Source organism: Aphanomyces invadans (assembly GCF_000520115.1).
Source record: "Aphanomyces invadans strain NJM9701 unplaced genomic scaffold supercont1.40, whole genome shotgun sequence".
NCBI lineage: Eukaryota > Oomycota > Saprolegniomycetes > Saprolegniales > Verrucalvaceae > Aphanomyces > Aphanomyces invadans.
This window is the reverse complement of record NW_008580185.1, coordinates 273,739-284,202: the sequence shown is the minus strand read 5'-3', so window position 1 is coordinate 284,202 and position 10,464 is coordinate 273,739. Positions and strand designations below refer to the sequence as shown.

Below are 10,464 nucleotides of genomic sequence, written 5' to 3'. Positions count from 1 at the left end.
ACATCGGATGACATATCGAGGTTCGACCAGCAATGACAAAGCTAGAAACCAGAGACGACGAGGCAGTAGGTGAACTCAATTCTTCATTCACTGCCCGCCACGGGCGCATTGCAAGGGCTGGGGGGGGGCTCTTGGAATCGGACGCTCAGTCGTACGTGTCGTCCTTGTTGATCTTGGCCACAAAAGTAGTGAGCCAGCTCGTCGCCGTCACGTCGGCTTTAGCTTGGCGGATCATCGTTTGAACATCCTCGGCGACGTTGTACGGGACCAAGCCGCCAGGTAACCCCAGCGATGACGAGTTGAGCACAGGTGGAACGAGCAGCTTGAGATAGAACGCCATGCGCGCAGATGGAGTCATCGCGGTGCCGTCCATGATGATCGGCGGCGACTTCTCTGTCGGGTCCACCGTTCGACTGTACTTGGACGTCCAGTGTAGCCCCGACGACACGGAGCCACATAGAGGAATCGCGGCAAGCGGACGAAAACGCATGCGACTTACTCGAAATGGGGCAAGGCAACGTCGGAAGCAGAGGGGGTCGGGGGGGGGCAAGTAGAAGCCGCACCGTGTGAAGCCCCCCTTTACTGCCATCGTCCTCTGCGAGCATGTGAAAGGGTCTGGTGGACTGCATGGTGCCGCCAAGAGAATCGTCCTAACGAACATTGTCCATGATGATGTGTACTCTCGTTCGAATCTGGGCATTGGGTCCACCGTCTCGATTTTCAACGACCTCGCCGTTGTGTGGTGGCTTCAAAGGTTTGACGGGAAATTTGCGACCTGCTTTGTTGGAGTCGATCTGGCAGGGCCTCAGCAATTCGGTCGAGGGCCGTCCTTTTGAACCTCCAGCAGCCCCACAACTGGCATCAACGAAGTAGACCGAGTCGCACGACTGACGAGACCGCATAACAGGACCGTCCATGTTACACTTGTCTTGCAGTCGTCGACTGTTTGTGACAGGACTTGGCGACAGAGCGCAGGAGCAGGCTGCGCCAGGATCTTGGACAGCTCTTCGACCACCGCCGCACGTGGTACAAAACTTCACGTTCCAAATGACGACGATTTGTACGAGCGTGTGCAAGCGGCGAACGTTGTCGATCTGCTTTCACACACGACTTGCATGTCGATGTGGCGAGGTTGACCGAATGGGTCGCGGGTTCCAGCACAATAACAGTCGTGGCCTCAATCCACGCTACCATGTTGGCCGCGGGGGCAAATTCCCGCGTGTAGAGGTCCTTTCTGTGCATGATCTCGGCGATTGATCTTAAAGAAAAGGAATGTTGTCGCCCAACGTGGGCGACACAATGGAGCAAGGAACAGTCGCCCATTCTCCAGCCATTCTCCGTCCCTGACCCGTCCATTCACTGTGCGCAATGTTTTACGATAGGACTGACCTCCGAATGTGGGCTAACATGACGATGTTGACCGTGGCAAGTCGGTCGGGGTCAGCCGTCGCCACTGGAGCTAGCCTCACACACCTCGCCTGGTTTGGTTTGCGCACGGTGCATCTGTGTGGTCGTCTCGCCCAGTCCGACAAGGTGCCGTGCACTCAGCAGGGACACAGTAGATGCCTCCATGGCGCTCTCTTCCATGCGCTGGCAAACGCACCGATCGGCCGATTCAATCTCGCGTCCAACTTGTGGCAGCGTGTGCTACTAGTGCAATGTTTAGTACTACTACTTGGTAACGTTATACTTTACTATGCAATCTAGATTAGTACCCTCTGTAGTACACATGGATGTTTTGACCGTCATGTTTGCAATTCCTGACGATCGGCACTCCACCCGCCTCGTCACAGCATGGCCATGACGGGGTTGAAGGTCCTGAGCTTCAGATGGATTCTCCTGGGATGCATCGGCGCCCTTGTCGTGTTTCAGTCAGTCGACGTGTTCCTGAGCTACAGAGCAGCCGCGTCGTCGGCGGCGCTGGCGACGCACCGACGGGCCTTTCGGCCGTTGAAGGCACCCGACGACAACGACCTCTTGCACATGAACCAGCTCATGACGGATTGCCTGACCAAAGGCGAAGCGATCATATCGTGGCGGTACATGCAGCCTCCGTTGTGGCGCGACTCGGCCGCGAAGGACGTGCTTGCCGAGATCCTGCGTTGCCCGGAAGCCGAGGTTTTTCTCCCCGTGGGGATTCGGTCACACGGGTACTGCGAAGATGCCATGGCGTACGTCAAATTCCTCGAAACCCGCGCGATGCCATACTGGGTATACGAGGAAGCATTCCACATCGACGGTTCGTCCATCCTGATGACGTCCTTGACCCCACATGGACGTGTGCCGAGCAGGCAAAGAGTACTCGTACCATGACCTGTGCCCCCATACCGCCGTGATCCTCATGAACCACTACTGGGACGGTCTTCCCGACCGCCACGACTTTCCCAAGACGAAGAAACTCGTGCTCATGCCCAACGTCGAAATGCACGACCTCAAGGCGGCGCACTACCATCGGGTCGACTACGTTTTAGCCAAAACCAAGGACTCGTACAAGCGCATTACGAACTGGTACATCTCGACATCATGTTGCCTGTTTGGTCACGGCATGCGGGCGAGGCGCATCGCGCCGTCTCCGAATCCGTTTGGCTGCGATGCAAGTCATAGCTGTTGTCTGGTTGAATGTGTTTGTGTGCTTCGAGGCCGTGGATGGACTTGTGCATATCGACGACGATCGAGTTTGCGTGTTTGGCTCTGCGTGCTTTGAGCGGAATGCGCGTTGACGTCGGGCGCCCCATGTAGGTACAGCCAAGAAGGCAACAACCCTCGCCACACGCAGGTCTACTTCACGATGCACACATCGAGCGACCCGACCGTGCTGACCAAGGAAGCGGCGCGAACGGACCCCGTCGCATTCACGCCGGCCGAGCGCAATTGGCACAACCTCACGATCTTCCATGCCAACGGACACAGCACACTGAAAAACACGATCGAAGTGCTCGACTGCTGGGCGAGTCGCCCCGATCTACCGCCGATCTCGATCTACTCGAGCGACGGCGGATCCAACGACACGTACTGGCGGCTCCACCGCGAGGGCAACCCACTGCGCCATGTCGACTACCACAGCGGGGAATTCGTGTCGCCGCCCGTGTACGGCAAACTCCTGCTCGAAACGTCCGTGATTATGTGTCCGAGCATCGCCGAAGGGTGCGGAGTCCTTGGTACAGCAGCTCCATGACATGGCTGGCTCTTGTAGATTTGGCCATTACATCAACCAAGCGCGGGCGTCCGGCGCGCTGGTTGTTACGACAGACGGCGCCCCGATGAATGAATTCATCGATGAATCGTCGGGGGTGCTGATCCAGGGCGTCACGTCGCGGGGCGACGTCCTCATGGGCACCGGGACCGAGTTTCACGTTGACCACAAACACATTTGCGCCACGATGGATCGGGTGCTTGCGCTGACGCCGTCCGAGCGCGCGGCGCGCGCCGCGGAAGGCCAACGGCGATACTTTGAACAAATGGCGTACTTTCGAACGGCGATGAAGTCGTTTCAGAAGCTGCTGCGTTGGCAACTGACGCCGCCTCGAAACGACACGTCATCGACGACGTAGGACGATGGAGCATTAATGACAGGATATGCTGACCGAATCGACGACGGCATGTCTCAAAAAAGGTTGCGGCGGGTGGTCCAGGTGCCCCCGCTTTGCCCACCGCTATGTGTCGTCTTGGAGGCAGAGGACGCCAGTTGGAGTTGCGCCGGCCGGCCAACCATCCAACGAGGCGCCAACGAGCCGCTGGCGCGTTGGCATGAACTAATGGAATGTTCCTAGAGCTGGCAACTCTATGGGACGACTGAAAAGCGCTTGCGACCTTTCGATAGGATGCCGCTACGTGTGTCCACAAGGTCATCTTGTACACTTGTTGGTCTTTGCACGATCGAAAGACCTTTTGCGTCGCCTTTGGCAGCCAACACGAAAGGACAGCGCTGACGATGGGCGCTAGCGATGCTTGGGGAAGGACTGGTTGGTTTGGCGTGCGTCGACGGCTGCAACGTACTCGTGAGTTGGTCGCCGCCCTTCTCCCCTCGATCGCGTTGTTAGCGCCGAGCGAAAACCCCTCTGTGGCTTGGCGAAGATCGTGCAACGCCGCAAAGTACGCGGCCTGGCGTCAAGGCACGTGTGTGTCGGAGGACCGTCGTCCTTGTCAATAATGTTAACATCCTATCACGAGATCTGCTACTACACCGCGACGGCATACCCGTCCCGACGTCGAGTGGGGCTGTCGTCGTCGGCCGGCGCGACACGGCTCAAGTTTCGTGTGGTCAGGAAGGCTTGCGCCATCACTTCGTTCCACTCGGCGACGGTGCGAGTGGATTTGTCGACTTTGGTCGCGACCGAGTGGTTGTACACGCACTGGACTCGGAGCTGGTCGTGAGTAAACATGTGCCGCGCGCGCCATCGCTGGAGCTTGCCGGACGTGGTTTTCGGCACCGACTTGGGCTGGATGAGGACAATGGTCGCAGCCTGAAGGTGGTTGTCGAACCAGATCTGGCGCCACACGGCGCGGCAGATGGACGCGACGATCGCCTGGCCGTTTGTGACTGTCTTCATGTCGTGCTTGAGCTCGGCGACAATGATCAGAGCTGGGTCGTGGCTGGTGCTGCCGTGAGACGATTCCACTGGCAGCGTAAAGCAGCTCACGCAGCCCGGTCGGATGTAGTCGCTGGCGCGCTCGACCGAGTCCTCAATCGTCTGGGGGCTCACCCATCGGTTGTCCATGGCAATCATGTCAGACATGCGCCCGACAAAAAAGAGTTCGCCGTCCAAAACCACGCCAAGGTCGTTCGTTCGGACGTAGTTGGTCGTGCGGTCGTCGCGCAATGTCGCATGGAGGCGTTCGCGAGTCAGGTCAGGACGATTCCAGTATTGCTGGGCCATGCTAGGTCCGTGAATCCAAATCTCACCGACGTGGCTTTCGGGCACCTCGTCCAGCGTGACTGGGTCGACGATGCGCAGGTCGTACGTCCGCCCAAAGTAGCCGAGGCCGGTGAAGTGGATGCACTGCCGGAAATGCGCCGAGCCGTGGACGTCGCTCGTTTTGTCGCCAAGCTCGGCCAACGTGCCGTTCGAGATCACTTGAAACCGGTGGTGTTCCTCCAAAATCGTGCGGTCCACGACGAGCGTCTTGGGTGGTCCCCGCTTGTCCGCGTCGGGATACCCCGTCACGACCAGGGTCGCTTCCGCCATCCCCAGCGCGCAGTTGAACTGACCCGCGTGAAAGTTGGCGCGTTTGAATTTGTCGGCAAACAGCGCGAGGAACTCGGGCTTGATCGGCTCTGCCCCGCACGCGGCATTCCGCAGCGACGTCAAGTCGAGCGATGCCGCGACCTCGTCGGACGTGCGCTTGGCAGCCAGCAAGTAGGCAAAGTTGGGGCCGCATGTGTATCCTGCCTTGTACTTGGACACCATGCGCATCCAAATCGACGGGTCTTTGATGAATGCGATCGGAGACATCTGGACCGACTTGTTGCCGACGTAAATTGGCATCAGGTTGAACGCCAAGAGGCCGTTGTCGTGGTACGGCGGCAGCCACCCGAGCTACCGAGAGAATCGTCAAAATCGGTTTGTCGAGTATTCGACCCACTCGACCAACGATCGCTCACGCAAACGGCACGAAAGAGACATGAAGCTTACCACGGTGTCGCCGCTGGCACACCAGTCCCACAGCAGCCCCTGCGCGTGGATATTGGAGTGCGTAACCATGACCTAGGCACCATCAGCTCCAGAAGAACGTGCCGGCTGGACGGCCTTACCGCGCGGGGATCTTCCGTCGACCCAGACGTGTACTGGAAAAACGCCACGTTGGACGGGTCGAGAGATGCCACGTACGACGCGTCGAATGCGGCTGCGGGCACGGTAACTTTGTCCGTTTTGAACCATTTGAGGTGCTCCGGCCACTTGGTGAGGTCGTCCTTGCGACCCGACCCCCTCGGCGACGATGGCGCGTCCGGCGAGGCATGCTTCTTTCCAATTGTTAAGAACGACTTGATCGCGCCGAGCTTGGCCATGTTTCTGTACTTGGAGTTGGTCAACACAATGTGTGCGTTCGTGTCGCGGACCATTACGTTGAAGCGAGGGAGGTCTTTTTGGAGGAAAAGTGGATGCGGCGGATACACGGCGACGGCAATCGCGCCAGCGTACAGACAGCCCCAGAACGCCACGGTAAAGTCGTGGCCGGGTGGGTAGCACAGAACGACGCGGTCGCCGGGTTGGAACTTGTGTTTGTGCTGCGTCTGCAAGAGCGCGGCGACTTGCTTGGCGCCCGCGTCCACCTCGGCGTACGTGAGTGTGCTCGTCTCTCGGCCCTTATCGTCCAAGAACGTGTACACGACGACGTGTGGCGTGTCCCGTGCGCGGCGCTGGAGGATCGCCACGATGTTGGTTTCATCAAACGTCCGGATGGCCCACGCGGGGTTGGTGTGGGAGGCATGGTGCTTCACCTTGGATGCTGCTGCGGCGCCCGTCGTCGTGGCTGGTATTGACGGCACCTTGATCGTCGACGACACAGACGACGACGACTCGGTCGAGGCGTCCGTGGTGACACCGCGTTGTTCGTGTACACGTCTGAAAAACTGTTTGAATCCGGCCATCGTCCCCTAGAAGAATGGCAAGTGCTCCGAGTGGTAAGTCGCTTCGTATCGGTCACGGCGTCCGTGCTGTCGCCGCGACTCTGGCCAAGTGAGTAACTCGCTGCATGGTCGCCAGATCCAGTCCTGTTGTCGTTGGAGGACTTTAACGCGTTTTAGTCGGGCGGGTCACCCTGTATTCGACGGGGGAATCACGGGGACGTCGACGGACCTCCGAGTGGACTCTGACTCGAACGACACCGATTCACGTGGTGGCGGGGGTGGCTTGTCCAGCGCCACCACTCTCGTGCTTGTGGTGGATGCCCGAGGTTGCGAGGTGGTGTGCCTGTGGGACATGTGGAGAAGTGCCGCGTTCCTTGGCACCAGCAGGTTCGTGTGATCAATCATTCGGGACGAGAGACCGCGCACGGCCGTGGCACGGAGTACGTAAGCAGGTCCTCCATGGACGAAGATGAAAGCGTGAAGGCAGTGTTGGGAGGGGGGAGGCATCGCATCGACCTCCATGTCGTGGGGCTTTCCTTTGTCGACACGAGAAAAACGCGTTTTTTACACAGATGAACGTTCTGCCATCGGACTGCGTATGCAGGGTGCACTTCAAGTACTGGGCAGTTTGTTGTCGAGCTCAAGTTGCTCGTGGGGCGTACGGCCTTGGTTGGGACTACGCTGTCGGCGCGTGCGATGTGGTCATGCTCTACGTGTGTACCAGCCGTGGCGACGGCACAGCGTCCAGACAATTGTACAGAACGCACTTGGTTTGGACTCTATCGGCAGTCTATCTGGGGACATCTCCCGCTTGCGGCGATAGAGCCACGGGACAATGGGGTTTCGCGCAATACTGAGCGGCCAAGTGCGTGCATCTCAAGTTCGTTGACAACTTACGGGCGAATCGAGCGACAAGTAAAGGACTCGACCGCGTTGACGAAACTTTGGATTGGGTGACCGAGGCCAGCAGCATGTTGCTGGTCGTCGTCCATACCGACACGATGCACGGGGTCGCGGCAGCCATGGCCTGGAACAACGACTCGTCCATGCGTGGCAGTCGCCGTGGCCATGGCCGAATGTAGCGAGAGGTTGGGCGCGTTCGGGCCCGAGGGACCACGGCTTACGAAAACAGTGGGAGCGCCATCTCTCGTGGGCATGGTGGACTCAAATCTGCATGGGTCTACTACTCGCACCCCGCCACCATTTTCCCTGGACATGACGATGAGCGTACAACGATGCGCCGTCTAGGCGGCCAACATCCCAAGCATGCAGCACGTCCTGAACAGTTGACGCGCCCACCCGCGCCGCCACGTTCCCACGACATCCCCGTTTGGACGTCAACTGCTCCCACTTCGTCGCCGACACGTGGGTGTTACACGGTATGGGGACGATGCGTTGCTTAAAGCGGTTAAATTCGCCAAAGACAAGCGGCCTCGAGAACATTGGGGGCCAAATGGGTCCCGACGCGACAACTCGTCGGGGGTGTCGTTAGCATGGTTTTGGCCTTTCTTTTTCCGGGGACGCGACACCACGGGGCCCGCATACCTGCAAGGACAGGCCTGATCTTGCGTGAATTGCCCGGTCTAGTCACCGCGTTGATTCGGGGGCATTGCTCGGGATCGAATGCAAGTCGTTGCCATGGGTCGAGATCCGAGCGGTTGGCGATGGGCGATACGACCTCTTGGCTTCGGCCCATGCTGCCATCTTCCGTTTGGCGTCTCGATGCTGCAAAAATAAGGCTGCGTACCCCCCGACGCACACGGGTTGGTGCGCCGTACAAACGGTCGAAACGCACGAAGAGGCCATCGCGACGACATGTCACCGCAGTTGCTCCATCTTTGGCTGGTCCTGTTACGTCGATTTCTGTGGCGCCTGCTCTTGAAACCAAGCGAGCCATCCCCGGTCTGGACCGATGGATGCCGCGCCAATACTACGACCAAGCACCGTCGAACGAAGGCTCGGCGCTGCATGGACGTCATGGGGGCGTTGGCTTCGTCTCCAGTACATTGAATGTATTGCATGGCCGTCGTGCCCATGTCCAAGCCCAACGACCTGTACTGGCCCAAGTGCAAGCGTCCTGGGTGTGACTTGGTCGATGGTTTCATCGATCGGATACAGACGAACATTACTTGTCGAGCTCGTCGTCCCCGACGCCATGATTCAAAAGCAGAGTGCGAGCATCTCATCCCTAGATGTGTTCGACGCGGGCATTTCGTGCCCACGAGCCACTACGTTTTCCCGTTCGCGAGTCTCGTCCTTGGCGCAATGGCGGCTACGGACATCCCGTACACTTCGACACACTGCTGCTGAGACGACCGTACTGACGGTGGAGTATCGCACTCCCGTGCTCGCGAACAGCGGTGCTTGACCTAGCGCACGGATAACGCCGCGCTGTTCTCGGAAACGAGGACTCAACTTGAATTGCATGGGCTTTACAAAACAGGACGACGTTCCGTGGGTACGTACCAGAGCGACGTGGTCGTCGGCATCGCGGAAACCATCGATCTCAAGGTGCCACCATGATGCCGTGGAATGACCAGCCCCCCATTCGATTGCTTCTCGACCGAGGAAGGCGACAACGGCCGGACATTCGAAGGTCGGTGGCAACAGAACGATGTGGCGAGTGTCTTGACCAGTCTGCTCCACTGTCATGGCGGACAGCAATACTCCTTTCAATAACGTCAAATTGTAGGGTATCAAGCAAGACGACGAAGTGAGCAAGCGCATGAATAAACAAAAACATTTCGATCAAGCGACCGACTCTGAACGTCAGGCGCTGACTGCCGCAGAGGGAGTGTCAGCAGGTCCGGCTCCGACGTGGAAGGCCAAGATGTTGCGAGCCGACGACCACCGGCTCGTGCTTGTTCCAGATCATGAGTCCACAATGTGTCATGTGTTTAGTTGTCCACTGTGAACTTTGCCAACGAAATTCTACTGCGCTACTGTTCTGCGTGGCAGAGCAGCCTGGATCGCCCGTGTGTTTGCCCCGCTGAGTTGGAAAATCCACTTGTGTGGATTTTTGCACCGAGCAGTCTGATTGGTTGCTCGTCTGCATACAATTACAAAGTTGACGCTCAAGGAGTACTGTACTTAGCCTGTGACGTGTTACGTCACTGAACGGTAGTCATTAGGGCAGGCCCCTCTTGAATACCAGTGTTTAACTTGCCTGTTGCCTCGAAAGGGTTCGCGGTCGGAAACCGCGTTGAACGAAGCACAACGATATCTTTGGTCAAGTTTGGTTCCATCCAAGCTTAGTCGACACTACGGGATGGTACGCAATGGTTCGTCGGAGGACGAAGCGTCCAACCGGGAAGAAGCCCGCTCGCGTTCGCGTGACCGCATAGAGGAGCCGCGTGGTCGTCAAGCCCGCCGCCAGGTGGCGATCCCTTTCCGATCCCCACGACGTCAACAGCCGCGTCCCGTTGACCACAGCGAGGTGGCACCGTGTATACCACCTTGTACCAAGAACCACCGGCCATGTATCCTTCCGCCGCGCCGACCGCAGCGGAAGATGCTGGTCCAATCGAGGGCGCCGACCAGCATGATGATGCTGAAACCGCTGGTCCGGACGTAACGGGTAGTTTCGCAAGCCTTATGGGCGATGTGGACATGGGAAGTGACGCGGGTTACGGCCGCGGTCAGGTGTGGAACGCGCCAGCTCTCCCGAAAGCTCCGACCTTCAAGGGCTCGACGAAAACAGAACGACGTGTTTTTATGCGCGAGTACCAGATGTACTTATCGCAAATTAACGCGATGCAATGTGTCGGTTCACGTCCGTTTGCTATGCTTGTCAGTGCGTGTATGGACCCGTTTTCCAAGCGGCGCATTGCCCTGTTCGATCTGAACAAGGATCACAATGCCGTTACGGAAGCAGAATGGATTGCGTGGTTCAACGC

General features: G+C 58.3%; 3 protein-coding genes across 4 annotated transcripts; 1 reads left to right on the top strand and 2 right to left on the bottom strand.

Moving 5' to 3' along the window:
• On the bottom strand, positions 1–589 carry H310_12528 (hypothetical protein; the record flags this gene model as incomplete). Its single annotated transcript, XM_008879598.1, has 1 exon — positions 1–589. The coding sequence occupies one exon, from the start codon at positions 587–589 to the stop codon at positions 146–148; it is 444 nt and encodes a 147-aa protein (XP_008877820.1). The 3' UTR covers positions 1–145.
• A 1,172-nt stretch (positions 590–1,761) lies between these two features.
• H310_12527 lies at positions 1,762–4,176 on the top strand. 2 transcript variants are annotated; one of them, XM_008879596.1, is made up of 4 exons: positions 1,762–2,239; positions 2,292–2,508; positions 2,740–3,144; positions 3,194–4,176. In XM_008879596.1, the coding sequence occupies exons 1-4, from the start codon at positions 1,795–1,797 to the stop codon at positions 3,549–3,551; spliced, it is 1,425 nt and encodes a 474-aa protein (XP_008877818.1). In that variant the 5' UTR covers positions 1,762–1,794; the 3' UTR covers positions 3,552–4,176. The 2 variants fall into 2 exon arrangements, with proteins under 2 accessions (XP_008877818.1, XP_008877819.1); XM_008879597.1 differs by having other exon boundaries at positions 2,740–4,176.
• H310_12526 (hypothetical protein) lies at positions 3,659–6,699 on the bottom strand. Its single transcript, XM_008879595.1, has 3 exons — positions 5,753–6,699; positions 5,634–5,705; positions 3,659–5,537 (listed from the first exon to the last, which is right to left on the bottom strand). The coding sequence occupies exons 1-3, from the start codon at positions 6,587–6,589 to the stop codon at positions 4,179–4,181; spliced, it is 2,268 nt and encodes a 755-aa protein (XP_008877817.1). The 5' UTR covers positions 6,590–6,699; the 3' UTR covers positions 3,659–4,178.
• Positions 6,700–10,464: the final 3,765 nt, after the last annotated feature.